The sequence below is a fragment of the Myiozetetes cayanensis genome, unplaced genomic scaffold (assembly GCF_022539395.1).
Source record: "Myiozetetes cayanensis isolate MyiCay16 unplaced genomic scaffold, myiCay2020 scf21, whole genome shotgun sequence".
In the NCBI taxonomy this organism is placed as follows: Eukaryota; Metazoa; Chordata; class Aves; order Passeriformes; family Tyrannidae; genus Myiozetetes; species Myiozetetes cayanensis.
Genome location: NW_026087423.1, coordinates 8,674,561 through 8,701,752, shown reverse-complemented (window position 1 = coordinate 8,701,752; position 27,192 = coordinate 8,674,561). Strand labels below are relative to the sequence as shown.

Here is a 27,192-nt window from a genome sequence, read left to right as displayed (position 1 = left end):
ATTAGTGCATTTCTGTTCTAGCATATGAACCAGTTCTCCTTTTGAAAATAATTACACTGAATATTCACCCAAGACTGTGATTTTGATCTTTCACATTTGCACAAAAGTTCTTCCTTACCCTTTCCCCACTTTTTTCGGTCCTTTCAGTTTTGACTGGTTTTATAAAAAATAAAGCAGTTTACTAATATATAGGTTACTTAAAGCTCTTTAATTGTTTTGTACTCTGTGAAATTCCCACTGCCACTTTGTCATCACTTCATCTCTTCCTAATGATTTACTCGTTCTTATGAGGGTTATGGTGGTGTTTCTAATACAAGCACTGTGTTGGGTATCTCAGCGCCAGGTGGAAGGTGCCTGAATTAGGTGGCAGATCCCTGCTTTAATAGTAAATTTTAATTCTGCAAGAGGATAAATAAAGGATTTGCTCCTTGTGGATGGGAGCATGATGGTCTTCAATATGCTCTGCTCTCTTTTGGAGGCAGGTGCTTGGCCTTGCCCTGAGCTGGATGCAAGACACGAGTTGGTGTTAGGGAGATCCCCGTTCCTCCCAAAACTGTGTTGGGTTCTGGGCCCCTCAGTTCAGGAAGGACACTGAGGTGCTGGAGGGAGTCCAGAGAAGGGCAATGGAGCTGGGGAAGGGTCTGGAGCAAAAGTCTGATGAGGAGCAGCTGAGGAGGCTCAGCCTGGAGAAAAGGAGGCTCAGGGAGGACCTTCTCGTTCTCCCCAACTCCCTGACAGGAGGTTGTAGCCAGATGGGGTTGGGTTGTTCTAAATAACAAGCCACAGGACAAGAGGGACATGGTCTTAAACTGCACCAAGGGAGGTTTAGACTGGACATCAGGAAGAATTTATTCTCAGCAAGGATGATTAGACGCTGGAACGGGCTGCCCAGTGAGGTGGTGGAGTCGCCGTCCCTGGAGGTGTTTAGGGAAGGACTGGACGTGGCACTTATTGTTGACACGGTGGTGTTGGGTCACCGGTTGGTCTGGATGATCTCAGAGGTCTTTTCCAACCGAACGGATTCTGTGATTCTGTGCAAACAGCCTCGGGCAGCCCCTGCCGCCGCTGGCCTCCCACAGCGATGGCGGTGGCGGCCCCGGGCTGCGGGAGCGCCCTGCGGGCGGCTCGGGGCGCTGTGGCACCGCGGGGCCCCTGAGGGCTCCGTCCCTCCTGCCCGCCCTTCCCGGCCTCCCGCCCTTCCCGGCCACCGCCATGGCGTCGTGCGGGGCTCTGCACAGCTTCCTCTTCGAGTACGACACCCCCCGCATCGTGCTGATCCGCAGCCGCAAAGTGGGGCTCATCAACCGCGGGGTGCAGCTCGCCATCCTCGCATACGTGATCGGGTGAGCGGGCGGGGGCAGTGCGGGGGGCCCGGGGCGGCCGCCGGGAGGGAGGAGGCGCTGGGAGCCCCCGGGGCTGAGGGGCTGGAGCCGCCCCTCCCTCAGGGGCCCCGGTACCTCGGTTCTGTGAGGGCTGAGGGGAGCCGGGAGCCCGGAGCTCGCCGAAGGGTGACACGGAGGTGGTGGCACCGCTTCATGGGCAGACTTCCCTGGGGGTGTGGGGCTGCACACAGGACAGGACCCCTCAGGAGCGGGACCGTCCCCGGGGGGGGTGATTGTCACTCACCCAGCGGGGCTGGGCATAAAAGCAAACTACACCCTGCAGACCACTCTGAAAATAAAAAATACCCCCAAAAAAACCGCAAGGGAGATTGTCTGTCCTGTGACCCTTTTGTAGGGAAATGCTGTGAAACTGTCTGGACTGGCCCTTTCAGGTGACGTATGGGAAAAGGAGAAATTCCGACCATCTATGCTTGTTTATAGTGTTTAATCTGTTGTTTCTTGCAGGTGGGTCTTTCTGTGGCAGAAGGGCTACCAGGAAACAGACGATGTGGTCAGTTCTGTAACCACAAAGGTGAAAGGAGTAACACTGACAAACACATCCTCCCTGGGAGCCAGGATCTGGGATGTAGCTGACTATGTCATCCCCCCTCAGGTATCAGTCACTTTCACACGGAAAGGGAAGGTTTTCTAGCAATCAACTACTGCTTTGCTAAAGTCCACTGAGGGCAGGGCAGCTTCAGCTCCAGCATGGCCTTGATATGAGAGAATGAAGCAGCTTTGCTTTGTTACAGATCATGCTGAGCACCTGCACCACGAGCCCTGGGGAAGTTTGTTTAAAGAAAAGTGTATCTGTGTGTGTGCTTGTGTAGAATCACAGAATGGTTTGGGTTGGAAAGGACCTTAAAGATAATCTAGTTCCAACCCCCTGCCGTGGGCAGGAACACCTTCCACTATCCCATGTTGCTCAAAGCCCTGTCCACCCTGGCCCTGAACACTTCCAGGGATGAGGCAGCCACAGCTTCTCTGGGTAACCTGTGCCAGGGCCTCACCACCCTCACAGGGAAGAATTTCATCTGAATCTCTCCTCTTTTAGTTTAAAACTGTTCTCCTTTGTCCTGGCACTACCTACCCATGTAAAAAGTCCCTCTCCCTGCTTTTTATAAGCCCCCTTTAAGTACTGGAAGGGGCTCTAAGGTCTCCTTGGAGCCTTCTCTTCTCCAGGCTGAACAACCCAACTTCTCTCAGCCTGTCTCCACAGCAGAGTTATTCCAGCCCTTGGAGCATCTCTGTGGCCTCTTCTGGACTCGCTCTGGTGGCCCCAGAGCTGGAATCAACAGTGCAGAGGATGAAGAACTTTGTAGGCTTCAGGAAAAAGTTGCAACAATAGCCACGTGTTCTTACTGCTCAACAGTAATGACCACATGTTCTTACTGCTTAGCAATAACCACAGATCTTACTGCTCCAAAGCAAAGAGACCCAAGTTAGATTGTTGGCAGAAACACCAGGAATAGCCTGCGAGTCACTTGATCCGGAACTGAACAGGAAGCCCTGCTGTAGTTACTGATTGACTGTGTCTGTGGAAATCTGCACTCTGTGGGCCATATGTGGTGGCCTTTGGGATGGGCAGGCACAGCCAAGCTGCTGGTTGTGGGTCCCTCTGTCTGCATGACATGTGATGCAGCAAAAGAGACAGATTTAGCCAGATTTTGGCTGAGTGTTCGTATTTGCATATCAGTGGAGCAGAAGCAAACAACAGATCGTACAGACCTGAAAGTAATGAAAGGAAAGTAACAAAAATTGTGCTCCCTGAAGAAATAAACCAGGACTGGTCAAAATTTCTAATTGATATATTGCAAAAAGAAAGAGTGGGAGTTGTCCTTGGACTTGCAGCTGGAGCTCTATTTCTGCTCCTGCCTTGCAACTCCCCTGAGGAGCTGTGTGATCTGTTTTCATAATGGGAATGAAGAAATTTGGTCTGAGTGGGAGGACAGAAAGAGTTTCTAGTCCCACAGTCCTTCCTCTGGCTAAACACAACAGCATCAAGCAATCCATGTGAGAATATGCTCCTTTAGTGCTGCGCCAGCACTGTCCAAAGCAGGTCCCCTCTGCAGAGCCACCTGGGCTCTGTCAACAAAGGTATTTGGTGTGGTGCTTTGGATGCTTTTTGCAGACTGTCACTCTTTAAGTTGCCCTCTTGTTTTGCTTGTTCAGGGTGAGAACACTGTTTTTGTCATGACCAATGTGATACTGACGCTGAACCAGAGCCAAGGCCACTGCCCAGAGGTAGGTGCAGGATCTGCTTTAATCCTGCCTCGTGTGGGTGGGAGTTTGAGGGAGAGGGTTCACAGAGCTTAGTGAAATTACTGTTCCTCTCCAGGTGCCAGATGATAAAACGGAGTGCCAGGTGAAGAACAACAGCTGTAAATCAGGATATGTCAGCACCCACAGCAATGGTAAGAAACCTGCTGCAAAGGTCTTTGAGTCTGTGTTGTGTTACCTCTGGGCTGTGCCTTCCCTGCTGTGAAGGAAGCAGCATTTCCCTTCAGTCTCCTTGTTCTCCTTAGCTCACAGATAGGAGAACTGAAAGGGAAGCTCAGATTTTTCTGCTTGGGGAGAGCAGATGGACTGTGTTGGGTGGATGCTGGGTAGATGTGGGCTTTGTGGGTTAGCAAACAGTGTGAGAGCTTTTTCAAGGCCTTGAGTCCCTGGAGCAGTATTTCACATAGATGAGAATTTGGCTCAGGAAAAGGACCTGATGCTTCTTTCTCTGAAATTGCACTACAAAGTGCACTGGAAGATAATGGGGGTCTTGGTAGTGGCACTTTGCCTCTGAGAAAATTGTTTTCACCATATGGAGAGAGATGTCATGGGACAAACACTGCCTCTGGTTTTGCTTAGGAGTACCTCCATGCACATTTCTTTTCAGGCATCCAGACTGGGGAGTGTGTTTCATACAACAGCAGCGTTATGACCTGTGAAGTTTTTGCATGGTGCCCTGTGGAGGATGACAATCACATACCCAAGTGAGTGCTCTGTCTCCCTGCTCCGTGGTGGCCCTCCTGGGATGAGGCTGGTGGTGTGCAGCTGATGCTTCTCCCTTGAGGTGCTGTTGGGAAAAACTGAAGAGATGAGCAGTAAGGGACCTGTTTGTGAAAATACGTTGTACTTATTTACCCTTCCTCCTGTTTTGTAGGCCAGCGTTCCTACAAGCAGCTGAGAACTTTACCCTTCTGGTGAAGAACAACATTTGGTACCGCAAGTTCAACTTCAGCAAGTAAGCAGTGGGGGGAGCATCGTGTTGTCTGATCTTGTGGACTGTAAAGGGAAGCTGGATGGGTGGAAGAAGATGCAACAGCTCTTCTCTCTCTGTTCCCCTGTAGGCGAAACATCCTCCCCTCTATCAACTCCACCTACCTCAAGAACTGCATCTATGATGCCCACACAGATCCCTTCTGCCCCATCTTTCGTTTAAGGCAAATAGTTGAAGCTGCAGGGCAGAACTTCCAGGAAATGGCTGTGGAGGTATTTGACAGACCCTTCTCTTGGGCTTCAGTTGTGTAGAAGAGGAGTGGTAGGTGGCAGAACACAGAGTAGCTGCAGGACGGAGAGCTGCTCTGGCCAGGGGGACTGGAGTCAATTCTAATACAAATCATTGGCCTTGGATGGTTTGGGTGGGGTTGTGTGCAAGACCCTTCTGTAGCAAGGGGAAAGGGTATTTAACTGGGACTGGGACAAGAGCCAGTAAATGAGAGTCCTGGTCAGCAGAGAGCCTTCTAGCAGAGACCTTCTCTCCTCCACTTGGCAGGGTGGAGTCATGGCACTGCAGATCAACTGGGACTGCAACCTTGACAGAGATGCTTCCCACTGTGTGCCAAAATACTCCTTCCGGCGCCTCGACAGCAAGGACACTGCCCACACCGTCTCACCTGGCTACAACTTCAGGTAACGTGGCTGGGAGGGCACCTCTAGCTCAGTCTGCCACTGGCAGCTGTGGGTAGTCTGGGGATTTCCGTGGTGCTTGGAGAGCACCAGAAAACTTGGAGAGTTGTGCTGATGCTGTAAGACAGAGTGGGTGGGATCCTCACTGTGTGCAAACCACAGCAGAGGGGAGGTCAGTGAAGCACCACTGATTGCGTCAGTGTGTCTTGAGTCATGTTTCCATCAGCTTTTGGGTGGCTGTTTGGGCCATGGCATGGCAATGGGAGGACTGACTGTTTCAGGGTGTGCTGATAGGGCAGAATTTGAGGGGTCTGAGAGGTGGGGGTGGGAGACCAGACCATCTCCTTCATTGTGCTTGAGGAAAAACTAACCTCTAAAAGTGTCTCTGTCAGTTGAGGATCATATTTAATGGCATACACCACCACATACACATTCTGACCATTACAGTCCAGCACCTCCAGTAAAACACCAGTGCAGAGCCAGGCAGCTGTTGCATCCAGACTCAGACTGTAACAGTATGGATTGGCCACCTTGCCAAGGTCCTTGCAGGATTCCTGCTTGTGAGGAAACACAACTTGTTTCTAGAATCACAAAATCTCACTTAGCATGGGGATCTTTTGGTGGACCTTGGATGAATTCACTGAGGAGCTGGTGCCATGCAGACAGCAGAAGGTGTGTTTGGGAGGTGCCAGGCCTGCAGGTGTTGGGGTGTCAGGCGAGACCGGCTGGAGGATATTACAGCCAGATCTGTAGTGCTCTTGGTAATTCCAGACCTTGGTGCAGTCCCTTACCAATCCTTTCTCTTCTCTTCTCTTCCACCCTCTTCTCTGCTTCCTCATGGCTTAGTCAACCACGTGGCAGAGTAAGTCTGATCTCACTTATTTGTTCTCATCCCTTTTCCCAGCCTGCGGGCCACGCTGTGCAGGACACGGGCCAGCGGCGCTGCTGCTCCCGGCCCTGCCCTCTCGTGGCTGCCTCGTCCCTTGCAACCACCTGCTCACCTCTCTCGTGTAGCTGAATTTCTTCCCATTTGTCCTTCTGCTCCCCTACTAAAGCCAACTTTCTCCCTTTCCTTTGCAAGTTCCTTGATTTGGCTTGTGAAAACTGTTGTCTTACATTCACCTGTTTTGGGCTTTTCTCCTACCAAGTGCTTTACCTGCATGAAATCATCATTTGGGGTTTGTGCCCGGGAGTACCAATGTTGAGCCCATCCTCTTGGGACGTGGAACACACCTGGATGTTGCATGATCACATAAGCAACCTCAGAATTTGCAGCTAAGCTCTGACCTATCTTTTCTCCCAGGTTTGCAAAATACTACAGGAATAGCGATGGCACTGAATCACGGACGCTTGTCAAAGCTTATGGCATCCGCTTTCATATCGTAGTGTTTGGAAAGGTAGGGTGACAGTTCCTGGAGCTGTTGTAGTGAGGACTTTCCGAGATGCTGAAAAATATATTCAGCCTTGTAACTGTCTTCTAGGCAGGAAAATTTGATGTAATTCCTACCATGATTAACATCGGCTCTGGCCTAGCGCTGTTTGGCGTGGTAAGTGACACTGTCTGCACTGGGGCGCAGTTCTGGATGAGTGCCTCAGTTGTGAGGATCACTGTCCTAAACTCTTTCAATCTCCACTAGGCAACAGTGCTGTGTGACATTTTTGTTCTGTACTGCATGAAGAAGAGGTACTACTATCGGGAAAAGAAATACAAATACGTGGAGGATTATGAACTGGTAAGCATCAACGGAGGCAGGGGAAAGGCAGAGTTGCTTCCTCCTCTGACTCCAGAGAGATTCTGAAACAGGATGTAGAAAGTTCACATCAAATAGGGATTCTGAACCACAGTTTATAGGAAACTTTCTCTTTGTCAGAGAAGCTAATTTTTACCTCAAGGCTGTTGCAGGGAAGTGCACTAGAAACAAATATTGTCATGTTTCCTGGGCAACCACTCTTGGAGAGAAAAATACATGTTCAACTTGTCATGCTCCTGCTGCACCTCCTTTTTGGGTTGCAGTCATTGGCAGTTGCCTTCTGAGAGCTGTGGGGAACGGCTCTGTTCCCATCTCAAACCCTTCATTCTTGGCTTTTGGGGTTCCTGTGGCTGTGAACAAACCCACTCAGTGAGTTGGTATTTTCTGAGGCCAGCCACAGCTCTGGTTCCCTCCAGGGTCCAAATGCTCTGCTTGGTTAATAGAAGGACTTAGGGAGTTGCTTTACTGGTGCTGAGGGTGGAGCTCAGCCCTACAGCCCTGTGCTTGGGGGCAAGTGTTGCTGCTGAGGGTGGATTTCTGAATCCTTGTGGCACTGGAAGAGTAAAGTCTGAGTAACAGTAGCTTGCCTGTGCAGGGGGCTTTGTGTGAGAGGAAGAGGGAGTAAGAAGAGTTTTCTGGCAGAGAGCTGTAATCTCTGATCCTTGCAGGGAGTCGGTGAGACATACGGAACCAACTCCTGAGCTCCTGCTGCTGCAGCACCAACTGCTGCCCTGAACTGCTGCTGTGAACGTTACTTGTCCCTGCCATGAGACCACCCCCTCTTCGCTGGAAGGAAGTGGGGAACCAAACTGAGAAAGGGACCATCTTTGCTACTCTTCACTACTTTTCCTGGCTGGAGCCAAGCCCCAGGGAGAAGAACTGGGTCTGCTCCCTGCCTGCTGATCTTTCCAGGTTACTTGCACTAAGCACAGAGGGAGAATTGTGCTTTATGACATGCAGGCCTCTGCTCTGGCTATGCCTGGGACAGGGACATTGTCATTTTGAGTGTCCTTCTATCCCTGAGCTCCCTGTGCAGAGAGCACAGGGTAACAGGCATGGATTCTTCCTTAAGTGAACATGGCCCCTGCCAGGTGTTGCCTAACCTTGGGAAAGCAGCTCCTTGCTGTTGTCAAGTCATTTTCCTTGTTCTGAAGGACTGTGAAGCTTAGCTGAGCCTGCACCTACTATTTAACTGTGTCTCCAAGCTCCAGTGGCCACAGACCAAGACAAGGCAGTGTCTGGCTCCATTGTGCTCTGAGAAGTGGCTTACTGATTACAGAAATTTTTTTTCTGTTTTGTCTACTTTTTGTGGTACTACTTTAAATTTTAGTTCAATAAAATATTACCCTGTCTCAGCCCTTTAGAGTCCTGCAGGCTGGGTTTTGCTTATTCGTGTCTCCCCAGACACCAACTTTTAGTGGAGGGCTATCAAAGCCAGGGCTCTGTGGGCTTTGCCCTTTGATTCTCCCAGCAGAAATGCTGCAACTACAGCTTCTGCTCCACCTTGGTTTTCCTGACACCTTCTCTGTGTCTGTTGCATTAAAACCCTCTCCAAGGGAAAAGACTTGTAAATTAGAGGCCTGGGTTTGGAAGAACAGACCTGTCGTTCCCCAGCACACCTCCCAAGCTTTTTGCCACCACACCAACCGTGTATCTGGGCTGTATCTGCTGCATTTAATGGGTTTACACAATTTGATTAAAGTGTGTTTTTTGGGCTTTTATGTTCACGTGGCCTTGAGCATCTCTAGTGATCACAACTGGCTCACAAAGCTCTTCCCTTTCTCTGAGCCTTTTCTAGTGCTACAGAGCCCTGGGATCTATCCCATACCTCCATCACCCTAGCTGGGGCTTTGCTGCCATGTTCCAGCAGCACAGTGTGCACACCACAGCATTACCATCTTGTTGTCTTTATTTGCCTGCTGCTGCTGAGCACTAAGTTGTGTCCCAACTCAAACAGTGCCCTTCCAAGAGTCAGCGCTCCAGTCTGTGCCTGTGAATGCTCAGTTAGGATTATGCAGTGTCTTGAGCCACTGTGGACTCATCCTAGATCCCCAAGATCCCCAGTAATGGTAGAGCACCAGACTTCACTAACATAGGAAAGTGCTTTCAGATTCCTCTTCCAACAACCAAACTCTCACAGCTTGATAAAGACCAGTCAAACAGGATAATGGTTCCACTCGATCAACTAACTCTGGGTTTGATTGCATGTCATTTATTTCAGTATTGTACAGTGAAGCTTGAACAGCTGTGTGGAAAAACACTTAGTTGTTGGTTTGTTTTTTCTTTCTTCTTAGGTAATATAATTTAAAAGTGGTAAATACACAGTATTTAAACTTGATACACCTGATAAAGTTAAATGCATAATAAAGGGGTAGGAATGAAACACAAGCCTTGGTCATTAAACAAACAGTATAAAAAATCAGCAATAGTTCAGGACCTTAGAAAAGAAACAGATCAATTGCCTGATAGGTAAGAGGGGACCACCATGAAAAACTACTCAGACAAGAGGCCTGGTTTCCCCTCAGCACTTTCCTGTGTGCTTTCAGAGCCAAAAAGGCTTAGTACCCAGTCAATAAGGTCCCAGCCAGCACTGGGCTTGTTTGAAAGGAAGGGAGGTGGGGAAATCAAGCTACAGCCCAGTTCCAAGGCACAAGCAAAATGTTCACTATAAGAAGAAAGCCAGCGTTACTACTAAGGAACAGCAGCTGGGGAACTGAGCAGGTTTATGTACACAGGACAGCTTCTCTACAGCTCATGCATTTAGAGGGCTCTTCCTCACACGGTCAAGGCTTTGTGCTTTCAACAGAGCTGACCAACAAGGAAAATCTACATCACATTTCCTTCAGAAAGGTGCCTTTGGCTGCAGCCCCAGGGGATCTGGCACTCAGGGACACTCGGTTTGGGGAAGTGCTGAGCTTTACATCCTTCAGAACCGAGCCCATGCTGGCCCTAAGACACTGATCTGGGGGAGTATCTGAGGCCCCTGTGTGTGGGGGGGCACTGAGGAAGGAGCTAGTACAGCTCAGTCTGTTGAGAAGCTGTGGTTGCACCAGGCAAACCTGTGTGGTCAATGTAAACTGTCCCAGGAGGCACCCAGCAGATCACAACCAGAGATGGGCAGCACAGAGATCTCTACAACACACCTCTAGCAAACACACCACACATTGCTATGCACTAACTACAGAGACTCAGATCCCCTAGTTTTGCAATTTTTTTTTTTTTTTGGCAGATCAAGTCCATTTGCAGGGTTAGGGAACCAGGCTGCCCACTCACACGCGTTTCCACAATGGAAAGTCCTGTTTAGGAAAGGGGGAGCAGGCAGCTGGAGCAGTGCTGGCCCCCAGGTTACCTGTTTGGTTTTCCCATAGCTGAAGCTGCAGGGCTTTGGCGTAGCCTTGGACTAAAATGGGAGGAAAACAGTGCGTGTCTTATGGCTCCAAACTCCATAGTATTGCTCCTAAACCACAAACTGTCTTCACTGGCTCTGGAGACAGGCCAGCAGCACAATGTTTCCATGATAAATTGCAGTGTAGGGGGAACATCACTTCTAGTGATCAAAAGGCGTAAGGGACAGTTTGTGTAGGCACCTGTGCCCTTGCTAACACTGTCCTGGCTTTAACAAACACCTGTCCTAACCAGGAATTACCAGGCCAGGTCTGACTGCAGTGGGGCCAAGGACCTCAGAGCACTGCTGCTTGTGCTGCCCAGGGTCAAGGAAGACAAGGGGACAGTCACTTCCTAAAGGCAGGGCATCCATGGCCAGGGTTAGCAGGCCATCAATCACAATACTTGGGTGTCTCCTGGTGCCTTCTTCCTGAGGGCAAGGAACTAAGCCTTAGCAGTCCCTTCCAAGCTTGGGAGACTCGAATCCTCCCCCTCTGTCAGGCACACCGTCACTTTAAATGCCTCATTCAAGGTCACACAACCACATCAGACTGAGAAGAGAAGAAATCAGACTTTTCCCCCCTCCCAGCCCCACACTCCATCCACTAAACAACTGTACTTACCGTGACCCCTTTCCTCAGGCAAACCCTGACTCCTCTCCAGCTCATCCGCACTCTGCCATTCTCCAGCTTTGTCCAAGCACAGAGAACTTGGGGAAGCGTGTCTGGACACCAGAGTCTCTCCCACCACATCATAGATTATTAATTTTTTTACAAGCACCACAAATAATCAGAGTAATCTGACTGAAGGTGAAAGAGTTCTTCATAAGAAACAATCCATGAATTAGGTATACACTTAATTTACTAACAAGCCTCTGATCCACAGGCATTCACAAATTACTGGTAACGAACTGGCAAAAATACATAGCATTGGCCCCAGAATCCAGATTAAGAGTTTGGAAAACAAAAGTTTCTTTGAAAATCACTAGCTAATCTGAGTATTTCATTAAGATCTTAAATTCTAAGCAAGCCCTAAGTCTATACTTAAAAAACAGCATAAGTTGTATTATTTTTAATTGTAGTAAACCATGTAATGTACATGGAAGTGAAGGATTTTACCCTGAATTTTATATTTAATAATATATCTACCTAGATCAAGTAAAAGATTTAGAAACAAACTGTTAGTGCTTCCTCTATTGTTCCAAACATTCAGCTAAACACCACCTTTCACTCATATTTCTGCAGCAAAAATAGTTCAAACTGAACTTAAGCCCTTAAATACCTTTTCCTTTCATACACTGAATACCTAACTTACCAAGTCCTGGTCACACCAAGGCCTTTGGAAAGGTGCTAATTACCCGTGGAGGAGGTAATTAACCTCACTTTCTGAACGTCCTGAAGATGCTGCTTAACACAACTTGGCTCACAAAGGTAGGCATTCTTTAAAAAGCTGAAAGGGTGGCTTTTTGCTTTGTTCCCATGCAGCTAAAAAGGTGTCGATTAAAAACAAACCAGAAGGACAAGAAATAGATGCAACAACATTCCCGGTAGGTCGTGAACTCTCAAAGTGCACGCGCGTGGTTTTACTGCCGTGGATCCACTTGGCGAAAGCTTCACCCTTCTGAGCGTGCCCACGGTGGGCACACAGACCTCTGGGACGCTGGCCTTAAGTCCCTGGAAATTACCTGGCATTAAAACCAGCTAAAAGCAGTTCCAAACATGCATTTTTGTTGGACTGCTTTGGGTTTTGTGTTTTGTTGGGGTTTTTTTTGCAAAGCTCTGTCGCTGCTCAGCACGACCAGCTCACCTCTGCGGCGCCAGCCAGCGCCTCTCCCACGAGAAGTCAGCGGTCCCAAGTGGTCGGAGATGCTCCATGTTTATGACAAACAGTCGGATGTCTGATAACATGCTGCTATGTGAGCTCTACATCCAGCTTTATACTGAGATAGCGCCGTGTCATGCTGTGTTTGGCGTGGGCTCTGTCAACGTTGCTCAGTCCCAGCTGCACGCTTTTGTGACGTGCCCTGGGTTGAGTCGCTCAACAGAACCGGAAGGTCGATGTTCACGAAAGAAGTTCCTCCTCTCCCACGTTGGGCAAGTCGTTGCATTTCAGATTATCTTCGCTGCCTTGTTTCCTGTTTTCAAAGGAAATAAAAGGGCTGCTGGGTGACACAGAGGAAGGCAAAGCAGGCAGTGGGACACCAGTGTGTGCCCCTTCCCTGCCGTGGGACCTTTGGGACCCTGAGCCCGTGTCATCTCCCCCCAGCTCCCACATAACAGGCTGGAAATGTGATAAAAAGATGCTTTTCATCCCATCAGAAGAGCAAGATATTCCATGCCACAAAAATCCCATAAAGCAGTTACAGATCAGACAGAAGGGGTGTGAATGTCCCAGTCATGGCTCCCATGAAAGATTCAAAGCCCAACTATTCAATTTCTCCTCCAGAGCAGTGAGACAAGCTGGAAATGTCATTTTAGGCCGATGACACTTACGGCAGCAGGTTCCCAGGGGAAGACAACGACCGCTCCTCCCTCTTGCTCCCTTCAAATGGGTTCCCAAAGGATCGCTTCCGGATCATCGTCTTAACCAAGATCTGCAAAACCAGAACCGAGTTCACCAGGGATGCTTTCGCTCCATTCAAGAGCAACAGGAACATCCAACCCTCATGACCAAGTAGTTATGAAAACCAGTGAGAACAAGTCAAAATTCTCTTTTTAAAAAACCCCCAACAAACCAAAACCAGAAGGAAGCATGTCTGCAAGTCTCCAGCTGCTTAATACAGGGGCTGTATCCTCATCTGACACCCATGCAGATGAAGCCCCATTAGGTGTGAGAGGCTGAAAGAGAACAAAGCCGAGTCTGGGAAGTTCTTTTCCCTCAGAAGGTTTTACTGATTACTGCAAATCCCCAGTTCCCCATGAATTACCTGGCACAAAAAATCATTGGAAAAGGAGAGGGGAAGGAAGGAAGGACCCAGCATGATTCTGCCTTAACATTCAGCAAACTCAAACTGAAAAGCTGGCCATTTGTCTGTCTCTGGCTGCAAAACACAAAGTTACCCAGCACTAGAGACTGCTGGGCACACTGAAGTGTCAGGGTTCTTCCCAGGCATCCCCCAGCTCGTTTTGCTGGTGGGAGCAGACAACAAGGTGAGCAGTGCTGGACGCTGCCTCAGCACATTCATCCTGCTCTGGGGACCCCTGGCTTCATTTGGTGTTGATTCTCATCCCTCTGTGCCTTCTGCCTCTGCTCATCACGGCAGCCTAAGAGCCCTCGGGTGTCCGAAGGGGAAGGCATTTTATGGGAGAGTTGAAGCCACATGAGTGAATCTCGTACTGGAGTGTTAATGCCTGCACTTGGCTGCACAAAGATCAGGCACCGGAGGGTAATTTTGAAGAACAAATGCAAATGTGAGAATACAAGATCTGCCTGGAGGCAGCGATATTTAAGAGGCAAGAGCCTCATTAAATCTCACTTGCCTTGAGCTGTGCTAAAACCACCTGGATTTCAGCGGGGCTGGGAGCACTGAGCCCACTGAACAAGTCACCTCTGAACAGAAAAAAGGGGGAAATCCCTCATCAGTGGTGATCTCATTAGAGCAACATCTGCTTTTTCAGCCTGAGCTGTACAAGGCATATTTGCATAGTAACATATCTGCAGTCAACGAGACTTCTGCAGGATACTGAAGTGGAAAATGCTCCAGAAATGGGGTCAGATGTGGGCACAGCTGTGAGATGGAAAAGGGGCTTCAAAGAGAGACCTGTACTTCAAAATATCACAACCTGGGTGTGATAGCGCCGTGCCAGGGAACTGTGAATGGTCGCTCGCTGTTTCTCCTCACAAGGGCTGGCGGCACCCAAAGACATCACTAGGTTCAAAACCCACAAGAATTTCACTTTCCACACAGGGCAGGGTTACACTGTCTTTCTCACCACCACAGGGGGTTGCAGAGAATAAAAATATGAGCTTGAAAAGAGATGAGATGAAGTCACCAAGAATAGCTCCAGGCGGGGTCTGGCGCACGATGTGGCCCAGATAAAATCTCCATCCTGGGAAGCTCCCACAGCCCCTATGGCTGGACAGGTAGAACAGGGCAGGAGCTCCTCATGCCTGGCCAAAACACCTGCTCCTGGCTGCAGGCAGGTTCTGGACCAGATGCACTTTTGCCCTGAGCAAATACAGTGATATTTGGACAGCCAGCTCAAGCGTGAAGACTGGCAACCCACTGACAGTTCCCTTTGGGACTGTTCTGGAATATTCCCCTGCATATGGTACAGCCACCTCCAGCAAAATGCTGAGACCCTGAGATGCTGAAATGTCTTGTAGCACTTCTTTCTGAAAGAGGGAAGGGATTTGCTCTAATCCTGCCCAATGCTATTGCTCCTCAGCAGCAACCTCCAGCTGCTCAGGACCACCCCAGCAGGCAGCAAGGAGCTGGGTGTGCATCCACAGACCATCAACCCCTTCATACTCACCACGGTGGCCAGGCTGGGGATGTGCTTGACTGAATTCTCCACCTCCTCTTCCGTCACCTCGACGAGGGTGCAGTTCTCATCCTCCGTGGGCAGCAGCTCCGCTCCGTTCTTGGTGACCCAAGGGTGCAACTTCAATTAATAACACAGCCTGTCAGGAATGATTTCCTCTTTTTCACAACTCAAACAGCACAAGCCTGGCAAACGCATCTCCTTGCCCAAGCTATGGCCCCTACGTGCTCCTGAAACACCAGGGAGCAGGGGAGGGATGTGCCATCCCCCTGGTGAGCCAGCTCACCCCGGCACCGCCAGGAACAGCTCAGTCCATGGTGCAGCTCATCCGGAGCCAGCGCTGGCCCCATCCACACAACCAAGCCATAACCTTGGTGACCTACAGCCCTGGGCATCTCAGTGGGTTTTAGGGAAGAGGACCTATTTGCGATCTCATTTTATGGATGAGGCAGCACCAAGAGGCAGGAATTACTTATTCCAGATGAGCAGCAGTGATGGGGAGACCCACCGAGCCCTAGTCTTGGACCTGGATTAATCCACGATGGAAGGCAGAACCCCTCTTTGTCCTTGCCCACACACCTGGTGACTTGGACGGCTGCAGGAGGAGCACAAAACGGTTCAGCAATTCCCCCACAATCCTTTCCCCCTACCTGAGTCTCCTCCATCCTCTCAGCTTCTCGCCCCTTCCAGGCTCCTGCAGGGGCGAAGGACCAGAAATCTCCTGCGAAAGGCTGTTGCACAGTACTTTCCTGGTAGCAGAGGAAATACTGTGCTCAGGGGATTTCCTTTTGCCTGTGGCTTCTCTAGGCACCAAAGGTCCCAAAGCTGAGCAGGTCCCGGAGCAGGGGAAGGTGCTGGGACTTACCTGCCCAGGAGCCCTGGGCACAGGGGGAGGACCTAGCCTGGCACGATCAAACTGACTCCCGAATAAAAGCTGAGCAAGGAGAACCCAACAGAAGTGAAGCCACAGCCAGCACCAGGGGATTGGGTCAGTACCTTGATTTCCGGGACCGAAATCCGAGATTCGGGATTTTTATCCAACATCCGTGTAATCAAATCCTTCAGGAAGTCCGTAACTTCTGGCCTGTGGGAAGAAGAGAGAGGTGAGATGGGGAAGGGGATGGATGCTGCCTCTGCTCTTCACCTCAGCGCCACTGTGGGCCTTTCTGGGCAGATTGGGGCTGAACCCCAGCCCTGGCAGCGATGCAGCTCCAGGTCCTTGTGCACCCAGGTGCCAAGCAGTCCCTCCTCCCCAGATCCCCCAGGGAAGCAAAACATCTCCTTTTGAGGCAATCTGAAAAATGATCCCACATGTACAGGGCTGGGAGAGCCCAACAGCAGCTCCACCCAGGCTAAAACCCAACAGGCAGTAACTGCAGAGGTTAATCCGTTCCCTCAAACGCCTCTGCAACTTCAATTGCTTCTTCTTCAGCAACTGCAAACCAGGAGCTGTTGCCTTCATGTTTAATGCCAAGGACGTTTTCCAGAGCCAAGGCCAACAGAAGGGCTCAGAGCCTGAGTTTTGCAAAACCACAGCAGAGCAGGCCCAGCCCTACCCAGGCACCGCCTGAGAAACAACTCATGTGAGTTGTAAAGTAAGGATTGATGGGTTGTTTTTATTTTTGAGTACTTACTGGTCTGGGAACTCCAACGTTTGGGTCTTGATTTTATTGTGTAAACTCAGGATCCTTTCATCCATAAAAGGGCACTATTGAAGAAAAAATGCAATGAGGAAAGCAACGACCTCTGTTAAGAGGCAGCAGTGGGGCAGCCAGGGGAGCACCAGGATCTTGTGGGGTTTGAAGGACAGCAAGGATCCAGTTATAGGGAAATTCCAGAATTCCTATTATATCATTGTCTACTTTTAAATGCAGCAAAAATAACATTTGAACAAAAATTACTAATCACTACAAGAGCTTCTTTCCTAAAAAATCTGCCCAGGCACAGGATTTATTCCCTTGGGGAAAAAGAGAACACAGCCCTTTTGGCTGCACCCATCCCAGGGACAGCCAGAGGTTCCTCATTTCCACCACATATCCCCATCTCCACTTGGCTCAAACAGGGATGGGGGGTGCCCATCCCACCACGTTCCTGGAACATGGGAGGCACTTGCCAAAGCCCCCAGAACACCAACAGCACTGAAAAATCCATGTCATTACCTGCCCAAACACGAAGCAGTACAGCGTGATCCCCATGGCCCAGACATCCAAAGCCTGCAGAGCAAAGAAAGCCCAGTTAGATCCAGAACAGACACTGTGTGAGAGGAAGATTAGTCCCAAACCCCCGAAATTGCTGTTAAATACCTTTCCAGAGAAGATTTTCCTGGTTTCTGAGAGCGTCTCTGGGGCCATGAAGGCAGGGGTGCCCACTGTGTTGGTTAAGAGGGCGTCGGCTCCCTTGAACTCATTGCTCACTCCGAAGTCGGCGATCTTGACGTGCCCATCTTCCCCCACGAGGAGGTTGGAAGGTTTAATATCCCGATGGATTATCTTCTGATAGTGCACTGCAGCCAGAGGGAAAACAGGTGATGCAGCAGTCCAGCTCCAGAAATCCCACCCTTTTTGCAGAGACACTTACAGTATTCAATGCCCTTGATCAGATCCTGGAAGTAGAACCGAGCCTGGTCCTCGCTGAGAGGTTTCAGGGTTGGGATTTCCATCACAGGGCTGCAAAGGAAACAGAGAATGGAGTTCATCCTCCATCTGGATGTGCTGAAACAGATCCTGGGGGCTTTGCCACTGCCTGGTGACAGCACACAACACCAAACACGGGCACATGCAGGATGTACACAGCTGTAACTACCTTGGGGAGACACTACCCCAACCTGCAGGAGCCCCACCATGAACCTCCCTATCACCTCTGCACCCACACCCAGGGGTGGCTGAGCTGTGCCACCCACAAACCCATCTCATGTTCATGCATTAGTAGGTTTAAATCTGGAACTCAGTACTCACCCCTGCTTCACCAGTTCAAACACTGCAACACAAAAGAGAAGGTGATTACGGATCGCTTACAGGGGAGAGCTCCTCCGAGCACAGTCTCAGCACAAAAGCAATTATTTTAATGACAAAAATTCTAAAAATAATGTGTTATTTTTGAAAAGGAGATGCCGTCTTATGCAAGGCACGTGGCATTTGGGTTGCTCCCATTTTCAGTTAAGGGGATACTGCCAACTGCCTTCTCAGTGCTGCAGCCTCAGCATCGTGAAGTGCCCTCCATGGCACACTAAAACACTCAGTTGGCAACCAAAAAGTCCCAGCCCATGCCCTGAGCAAACCTCTGCACTTGGCCTTAAAGGCATCACACACTCCTCCACTAGTACAGGCTGAACATAAACGATGAAATAGAAATAATTCCTCCAAAAGTGTATATTTGCATCAAGCAAATCACTGTGGTCTGCCAGACAGGGTGGGAAGGGGCTCATTCGTACTGTGGATAATTAACTTGTGCCTTGTTCTTGAAGCCAAGAAAATAAAACTACTTTCTATCAGCCCGGCTTCAAAGCTGACAGTAATCAGTGCTGTGCCTTTCATGGCAAAGTAAAACCAGTAAAGTGCTGTCCTGTCTCCCTTCACAACCCAGACTGCATCCATTTTGCTCCTCCAGCACATCCAGGCTATACCCACAGTGAAGGAGAGACCCAACCCCACACGCAGCCACCCCAAAAGACAGCAGGAATGTTTTGCCCTGTCCCTCTGACCCCCCAGGGCAGTGGGCAGTTACCCATGTACAGGTGGTCCTCGCTGGGGTCATCCAGGACCTGCCGAAAGAAGGAGAAAGGCAATTAAACAGCGCCAAAAAAACCCCTTTCAAATTAAACATTGTGATATTTTATTTAGCAGCCATCTCAGTTCTGCACCATCTGCACCATCAGCACGGTCTGCTCGTCTCCGAGCTTCTACCCACAAGGGTGGGGGGAAAAAAAGGAGGACAGAGATGTAGCTGTACTTCAAGGAAGCAAATATTTAAAACACACAGGAAGCATCATCTGACTCATGAGCCAAATAAACTCCAGCCTGCACATCCCTAATTCTTGATTTTCTGGACCATTTCATACAGGCAGTGGGCGGAGGGCAAGGCAGCTGCACTGTTGAACCCACAGAAACACCAGTTCTTCCCCCAAACCCATCTGAGCACTTGTTTCCTCCAAGGAAGCAACATTTTTTCTGCGTTTCCCTTTCCAGGCAGGGAAGAAAAAAAATCCTCTTTTGGGAGATGACCAAAAAAAACCTTTCAAACCAAGGAAAAGACGAGTCTTCCAAAGGCAGAGCTTGCCATGACCATCCCAGCTCCTCTGTGATCGCTTCCTTCCACCCGCTCAGGATGAGTTTTGGGAAGGGGCTGGTCAGCACTTACCTCCACCAGCTTCACCACATTGGGGTGGTCCAGCTTCTTGAGGATGGCAATCTCCTGGTAGACCTGCTCGATGGGCCCTCTGGGCTGCAGGCAGCCCTCGGAGGCCGCTTTGGCCCCGCGGGGCGGAGGGCGGCCTGTGGGAAAGGCAAAGATGGGGTGTCTGGTCGGGATCGATCCCCGGGGCCCCCAAAACGTCCCCCACCCTAAAGGTTTTGTGCCACTTACGGGGGAAGCCCGCCTGCCTCATCAGCTTCTTTTTGGAGAGAACCTTCATTGCCTGCAAGAGGGGAACAGATGTGGAATTTGGGGCAAATCAAGGACAAGATGGGGCTGGCACAGGGGGTCAGCTGGAGGGGATCCATCCCAATCCCATCTGCCCTGCTCCAGGGCCATGCACTACTCACATAGTAGGTGTTATCGTCCTCATTGTAGGCCAGCTTCACCACCCCATAGGAGCCCTGGAGAAGGGCACAGCCGTGGGGCACCAGTTAGGGACAATTCAAAAAATCCCACATCACCAAACCAGGCTCTGCACTGCCCTGCAAACCCACCCCCACTGGGATCACAGAGCAATGCTGGGAGGAGTGGGGTGTGCGCTCTGACATCACACCAACAGCAAAGAAAAGCTTCAAATGCCCCATTTCTTTGGAGAGAGGGGGAATGGGGAAAATTAATAACAATTTTAAAAATACACAATTCAACCAGCACCACTCAGAACAGAACAGGGGCAACAAAGAGCTGCTGTGGTGAGTGGCTGAATTTACCACCTCACTGGTTGGAAAATGAAAGTGAGCCCAACACCCTCCCACCCCAAATTCCCCCGTCCCACCCCAAACCCAGCCAATATTCACCTTCCCAATCTCATCCTTCAGCTTGTACTGGTTGAGCTGCACACAGTCCTGTGGGGAGAGAGGGTGGGTCAGACAGGAGCCACCAAACCACTCGGGTTTGCTCTCCTCCCTTTAAATCTCCAGCAAAACTTTCTCTGCAAACTCACCCCTCCTCCTGCTCTGCCTGGGCACCCACGTGGGGCCGGGCCACTTTGATTCATGAGCCACACACGTTGGTGTGTTTATAGATGTTTAATTGCTAACGTTAATGATGCTGACCACTCAGGCAGAACGAGAGTGCGCGACGGGCTGGGAGAGCCCGGGGGTTTAATGCTGGTGACTTGGCGCCGAGTAATTTTATTTCTTCTGGACAGAGCAGCCGCTTGCTGCCTGTTTTCTGTCAGGCTGGGGGCAGGCAGGGCTGTTTTTTCTTTAGGTCTCAGTGGATCTCTCTGTTTTTTATTTTTAAGGAGGAGAGAAAGAGAAGCGCGGTACACTCCTGGCTTCCCCAAAATGCAGCCGTGAGAGCTGGTGGCATCAGCAAAAGGCACCAGAAACAGTGAGTTGGAGGTCTCAACTTCCTAAAGGATATCCCCATGGCCCAGGATGGACTGGGATGTCCCACCACCTCCCACCACACATATGCAGACAAAAAACCAAGCGGGAAGCAACGCCACGGCGGGGAAATCCAGGAGGGCAGGGGCAGGAGAAGCACAGCAGCAGCGTTCACCCCCTCACCTGCAGTCCCGTGATGGACACGCGGTTGGACTCCACCGTGGGCCGCCGTGGCAGCCGCGGGGAGGAGTGCGGGGACGTCACCGGGGAGTAGGGCAGGGACGGGTAGATGAAGCGCTCGTTGGCGCCGTCGCCGTTGCCGGGCGAGCGCGCCGGCTGCGGCCGCTCCTGCAGGGACAGCTTTCGGCCGGAGAGGTGCAGCTTGCGGCCGTCCCCAAAGCCACCGCTGCCGGGCACGTCCATCTCCTCCTCGCTCGCGCTCGCCGTGGCGTCGTGCTCGGTCACCACGATGAGCGAGGCCATGCCGGCGGGGCGGGGGCTCAGCGCCAGGGCTTGGCCGCAGCCTCCGGCACGGCAGAGGGGCCGCGGGGCGGGCGAGATCCCGGGGACACGTGGCGGTGCGGGGTGAGCGACGGCCTCGTCCTGGCCATGCTGCCACGGGGAGGTGTCCCTGCGAACACAGGGTGGGTCAGCCAGGCTTCTCTGGAAAGCAGGATTTCCTCCCGCCGGTCATTGCTCTACAGATTGATCTATTCATTCCGTGGAGAATGGTAAAGCCAAGGGCAGTGGCACACGATGGCACTGGGGATGTGCACCCACCCTGCCACGGGGCAGACCCCAGGCTGGAGTCAGCCTCAGCGCTAAGGCTGCTGCCACTGCTCCTTCCACCCTTTTTATTTAAACACCCAGGAAATAACAATTCCATCATCTCCACTACAGAAATACCCCAAGGTGTTGTTTTACAGAGGCAGGATCCAGCCTTGCACTATAGTGGCATAAATATTGCTGAGTTCCCTACTTTAGTGCTCAGAGCAGGCACATCTCTGCCAAACACCCCCCAAAGGAAGCAGTTCAGGGGCACAGGGACCCACTTACCAATCATGGGGTGCAGGATCAGCCCCCCCAGCTCACTGCCTCTTCCCACAGCTCGTCATTGCCAGTGATTTCTCTTCCTCGCCTCGGGTTCCCTTATGGCCTTCTGTGCAAAACTTAGATCCCTGGACCTTGAGATAAATAAGAAAACTGTTAGCAACAAAGAATTTTAAAAAATCAAATAATTAAATAATAATTTTAAAAGGGGGAAAATGGTCTTAACTGACACGTGCTGCAGCAGCCAGGGCAGTTTGATGGGCGATTGGCTGTAAACCATCGCTCTTCCCTGCTGCAGCATTGGTGCTGTTTTTAATTTCTAGGTTAACAAGTTGCCACAGAAGGAAGAGGAAAAAAATATCCTGAAACAACCAGCCCTGAAGCAGGAACAGGGTCTGAGGCGTTTTTCTGCCTGGTTCCCACACCTTGACGAGGCGGCCGGATAAAATTAGCTCCACTCATCTCCATTGAAGTTTCCGTGATGCACCCGCACCACAACCACTGTGAATCAGCCCAGCAGAAATTATGGGTCAAGTACAGAAATCAAATCGTCTCCCCCGTCCTCGAGGCTTCACAATGGCCTAATTGCTGTTTTCAACACCAATCTATAAACCGGAGCCTCTTTGCCCAAGTGGGATCGGCCTGGAGCTAAAGCCAGCCCGGCACTGCTTGGCTGCTTCGAGGCACGGAGAAGCACAGGGATGGGGAGGCTATAAATAAGCCAACGAACAGCAACAAGGACAAACTATTTCAGAAACGCCGCGTTTGGTGGGGCTGAATCCGCTCCTGGACAGGATTTTGCTGGGTGAGAGAGCCGGGAGCCACCAGCCAAGCCGAATTCCCCCTCGGCGCTGCTGGCAGCCCATGGCAGAGTGTTTTAATGCACTCCCAAATGGATTAAAACAAACAGGCAGCCCCCCCCATTCATCCTGAATCCACAGGGATGCATCTCGAGGCCGGTTGCCATTCGCCTGGTTTGCTGTGGGCACCCCTCCAGCGGGCACATATAAATAGCTGCCCCTGAAGCCGGAGCCGATCCCGAATGCTGTGCCCTGTACCCTCGCCGGGTGCCACCGCCACACCAAAAAAGGCAGCTCATCACGGCCTCCCCAGGATGAAGCCATCTCAGGAACATCACTGGCAGCAGCACCGGTCCCCAGCAGTGGCACAGCATGACTGGGCATCCCATCCTGTCCCCAGAACATCCAAATTTCCAAGGGTTCCTGCAAAACTTTGCCAGGCTGGAGCAAAACTGAGCTATGAAGTCTCGTCATACTTAAGAGCTGAGCGTGTCCTGGCCGGCGGGAGTTAATTGGCTTGACCAGGATAAACATATCAAGTCTGATTAATTCAAGCAGGCTTCCCCAGGCTCTGTAAACAGGCTAAAAGTCATCCAAGCCCCATCATAACATTGTCTGGAGTGGAAAATCTGAGGGGTTTTCCCTTTGCATGTGTGCAGAGGGTCAGAGGACGGGGTTTTGATGAAATTGTCCTGTGAGATGACACTCTCCCCAGGAAAAACCCAAAAGTGGGATCACACGGTTGAACACAGCCCTGTTATCCTTAATAAGCACATCAGGAGGCTGAGGAGGAGAAGGTGGAAGAAAACAACCGTATTCCCAGCCAAAGGGAAAAGTGAAATAGCTGGGATGGGGGGGCATAAACCCAAAGAGGGGAAATACAGCCTGGAGGCTCCAGCTTCACTAACCCATCCGGGTCCTTTCCTGGGGAAAAGCAGCACATTCTGGTATGAACTCCAGCAGATCCTTATGTAAAAGGGAGCAGCACATGCCCACAAAATCCTCAGGAAATATAACAGCCTGGTGTATAGGAATGATTTATCGGCACAGCTCTTGGCTGCAATCCATATATAACCCATAGCGGCTGCAGCAGGATTATCGAAGCAATCAGTCTCGCATCTAATTCAGCAAGGAGAGGGATATTAAAATGAAAAGAGGTCTGTGAAGCCCTGGCAGCAGCTCTGCCTCTCGCTCAGTGTCCACGTGGCTTAAGCGGAAACGAATGGGAGTGAAATCGGCCCCCACGAGAGGGAAGCGATTCCACAGCCCCCTCGGGCCACCCCAGCTCTGCTGTGAGCGCTTGGTCCCTGCCTGGATCCTGCCTGGTTCCTGCCAGGATGCAGCCACCCCCAGATGGGAACACACCGACCGATTTTGGGCGAGTGCAGAGGATGACACCTTGCAGCCAGCACAAGGTTTAAAGGGGAGCATACGGATGCCTCAGCCTGCCCTTCCCTCCCTGGAGCTGCTTCTCTACCCAGATGCAGGGCAGGCGATGGGGTGGTGCTGCCACACACTCGCCTTCCCCCCTCCATGCGCTTCCCTGTGGCAAGGTCAGACACAGAGTCAGGATCAGACTCTCCCAAGGCAGCAAGACTTGGTGACAGCTCAGCAGTGACACCTCCATCCACCCTCATTTGGGGGTCAGCTCCCACACTGCAAAACAAGCTGCTCACAACAAAACTGAACTCAAACCACCTAAACCAGGGCGGTTTCACTCACAGGGGATCCTCCCCTGCTGCCACTGAAGGTCTGTGGTTAAAAGCCAGCTGGGGCCAGCCTGGGGCAGTTATTGGTCTCCCTGGGCCGAGTCCAGTGGCTATTTTGCTTTCCCTGGTCACAGTCAGCGGTGAAAGTGCCCGTGCCAAGAGTGGTGTCATCTGCAGCAACGGGGGCATCGATCACAGTTTCCCTTCCTACGGGTGAGTGCAGACCTTGCCAGAAATATATTAGTCACTGTAGTATACAAAGGCCATATGCATCCCCACCTGACTTTTAATGGGAAAAAAATCTCTCAGCTGCTTCTCTAGAAGTCAGAGGACACCCCAAATTATGAGATATTGGAGACAGGCACCAGCCCCCATCTATGCTCAGTCCCTGTGCCAAAGCAGAGAAGCTTTTCATCATCCCAGGGGCAAACAGAAGAGCCTCTTTTGCTGCCTGGCCCATCCAACACCAGGGAAAGAACTGGGAAAAAATGGAAAAGCAGGCTGAGAGCATTGTAGTGGGGTGAAACCCAGAGGCAGGTTTCAGTAGCAGTCACAAAAACATCTTTACCAAGGTATTTTATAATCTTGAGGATTAAACAATATGTAATGAGTATCCCAAAACAAGAGTGTGAGCTCCAGACATTGCATTTGAGCACAGGCTGGGATGAGTTCAGGCCACCACCATCACTTTGTCCAGCATTGTCAAGCGGCTCCCAGCTTTCCTGGAAACATCAGCTCCAGCCTGCAATGGCCACAAGAGAGGAAAGGAGAGCAGCTCTGCACTCTCTGAATGCCACTTAAAAGACATTAGGGCTGAGTTGAAAGCAAAGCCTCCCCCAGATTACATCCGTGGAACGGTGCTGGTCCATCAGACACCCCTCGTGGCACACTCAGGTATGGGCTCCTGGGGTTTGTTGGTTATTTCTCCCAAAACAAAGTGCTGATGGAAAGGGGCCAGGAGAAGGACAGGGCTCCGTCTCCCAGGAAAGGGGCTGTCTCTTCAGCTGGGGCCATGAAGGGAACTTCAGTGCCCACAGCTACCCTCTCCCCAGCACGGTCCCCCTGGCCCCAAGGACCACCTGGTCCTGTCCCCAGGGCTGTTTTCTGCCCCTATAGCATCGCACAGCCCCACAAACAGCCCAGACTTCCATCACACCAGCATCCTGTGGTCATCTCGCTTCTGCTTTTGGTCTTTACTGTCACCTCCACGCTCCCGATGCTCCCGTGCCGTGCACGTGGCCACAGGGCTGCATCCCACCTCCCATCCGCACTCGGTGACTCGCAGCAACCCAACCTGTGGCTGTTTCTACGCAGTTGCTCCACCAGCTACATCTTCTCCTGGCCTCTCATTTGCCCCTTGACCTTAAAAATCACCCCCTTTTCCCAACCTCATGGCCTATCTTTCCCTGGCACCCCTGGTCCCAGCGCTCAGCCCCCTGCGGGCAGGAGCCCCGTGTGGTTTGTGGGACGCTCCCGCCGTGTCCCATCCCTGCTCCTGGGATGCCGCCGGGGCCGGCGGGCGCGGGATATGTGCGGGGCCACGGCGCAGCTCCCGGGATCGGGATGGGGAAATTACAGCCCCGAGTGCCCGCACAGGCCGGCCCCGAACCTGCGGAGAGCCCCGTCCGGAGGCGATGCCGCTCGCCGCCCGCAGCCCCGGCTCCATCCCGGCTCCATCCCCTGCTCCATCCCGGCTCCATCCCCGGCTCCATCCTCTGCTCCATCCCGGCCCCCGCCCGCGCGGTCCCTCCAGGCGCGGCTTTGTCTCCGCGGCCGCGGGCGCGTCCCCCGCGCGGGCCCGCCCGGCCTCCCCGCCCGCTCCCGCAGCACCGACCTGGCGGGACGCGCCGCTCCGCCGGGGGAGCGGCCCCGCAGCCCCGCAGCCCCCGCAGCCCTGGGCCGGAGCGCGGCCGCCCGGCGACGCCTTTGCTTTCGGTTCCGCTCCGGCGGCGGCAGCGAGCGAGGGAAGGAGGGAGGGAAGGAGGGAGGGAGGGAGCGATGGAAGGAGGGAGGGAGGGAGGGGAGGAGGCCCCGCTCCGCCCCGGGGAAGGGCAGGTTTCCCCCCCGGGCAGCCGCATCCTGCCCGCCCACCCTCGCCGCAAGCTTCTCTTGGGGTGGGTTTTGTTCTTTCGTTTATGCATAATTATTATTTTCCGGTGTTTTATCCCCCCTCGGGCCCCGCCTCACCTCCCCGCGGGATGCAGCGCGGAGCTCCCGCGGTCCCGCTCCCGCTGCGGGCTCCCCTGCCCTGCCTGGGGGCACACGAACCCCGCCATCCCCCGCCGCCCCTTCCCCCCCGGCCCTTGTGCGAACACCGCGTTTCCAGCGGCTGGGCGCGGGCTGGGTTGGTTACCTGTGCCAGCTCCCCCGCACCTTCGCTGAGCGGTTGCCCAAATGATCACCTGAAGGGAAGCTTTGGAAATCAGTTGTTTGGGAATGTCAAAGCTGCCACAGCCAGGCCTTTGCCGCCACCAAACACAGCCCCCACGCAGGTTGCAGGTCTGCAGTGGTGGGACAGAACCCTTTATACCACCCCGGCTTGCACCAGCCCTGAGGAAACAGCCTCCTTACTCTGTCCATGCAAATCATTTGGCTTTTCTTCTGGAGCACCTTCCCATCCAGCACAGAGCTCGCCTGTGGTTTTCTCATGGACTCTTCTTTTCATGAAGCAACAGTTTCAGCCTCGAGCAGATACAAAAGCCACAGCTTCTTCCACAGCCACCCTCTTCCTCTTTTTTCTTTGAGACCTGTCTGTGGGCACCACTTTGTAGAGCTCCCGGAGTAGAGCCAGGCTCCCATGCCAGCTTTGTTGATAAACGCTGCTATTTTGACCAGGATCTTGAAAGCCACTCTAGAAATCAAGCTTATGCACTTGCTGTAACATAGTAGGTGCTCCAAACATTTTAAGGACTGAACCCCTTGACAGTGATTAAAACATAGCTGAGAGGGAATGAGCCACCAGCACCAGCATTCCCACAATGCTGGCCTCCT

At 51.9% G+C, this 27,192-nt stretch overlaps 2 protein-coding genes across 5 annotated transcripts; one reads left to right on the top strand and one right to left on the bottom strand.

The window, feature by feature from the left end:
* The first annotated feature begins 1,196 nt into the window (after positions 1–1,196).
* On the top strand, positions 1,197–8,391 carry P2RX4 (purinergic receptor P2X 4). 2 transcript variants are annotated; one of them, XM_050318331.1, is made up of 12 exons: positions 1,197–1,343; positions 1,848–1,995; positions 3,555–3,626; positions 3,721–3,796; positions 4,270–4,366; positions 4,537–4,617; positions 4,724–4,865; positions 5,149–5,285; positions 6,586–6,679; positions 6,764–6,829; positions 6,920–7,015; positions 7,702–8,391. In XM_050318331.1, exons 1-12 carry the CDS (start codon positions 1,213–1,215, stop codon positions 7,732–7,734), a joined length of 1,173 nt encoding a protein of 390 aa, XP_050174288.1. In that variant the 5' UTR covers positions 1,197–1,212; the 3' UTR covers positions 7,735–8,391. The 2 variants fall into 2 exon arrangements, with proteins under 2 accessions (XP_050174288.1, XP_050174287.1); XM_050318330.1 differs by lacking the exon at positions 7,702–8,391 and having other exon boundaries at positions 6,920–7,671.
* An 838-nt stretch (positions 8,392–9,229) lies between these two features.
* On the bottom strand, positions 9,230–26,201 carry CAMKK2 (calcium/calmodulin dependent protein kinase kinase 2). 3 transcript variants are annotated; one of them, XR_007629267.1, is made up of 19 exons: positions 26,036–26,201; positions 21,699–21,826; positions 20,826–21,273; positions 20,109–20,156; positions 19,662–19,715; positions 19,483–19,534; positions 19,258–19,391; positions 18,625–18,661; positions 17,856–17,877; positions 17,479–17,567; positions 17,205–17,404; positions 17,061–17,114; positions 16,536–16,609; positions 15,898–15,985; positions 15,552–15,650; positions 14,893–15,021; positions 12,910–13,010; positions 12,224–12,551; positions 9,230–12,090 (listed from the first exon to the last, which is right to left on the bottom strand). XR_007629267.1 is itself a non-coding variant. In XM_050318328.1 (18 exons), exons 3-18 carry the CDS (start codon positions 21,123–21,125, stop codon positions 12,479–12,481), a joined length of 1,554 nt encoding a protein of 517 aa, XP_050174285.1. In that variant the 5' UTR covers positions 21,126–21,273; positions 21,699–21,826; positions 26,036–26,201; the 3' UTR covers positions 9,230–12,478. The 3 variants fall into 3 exon arrangements, 2 of the variants coding, with proteins under 2 accessions (XP_050174285.1, XP_050174286.1); XM_050318328.1 differs by having other exon boundaries at positions 9,230–12,551; XM_050318329.1 differs by lacking the exon at positions 15,552–15,650 and having other exon boundaries at positions 9,230–12,551.
* Between the last annotated feature and the right edge of the window lie 991 nt (positions 26,202–27,192).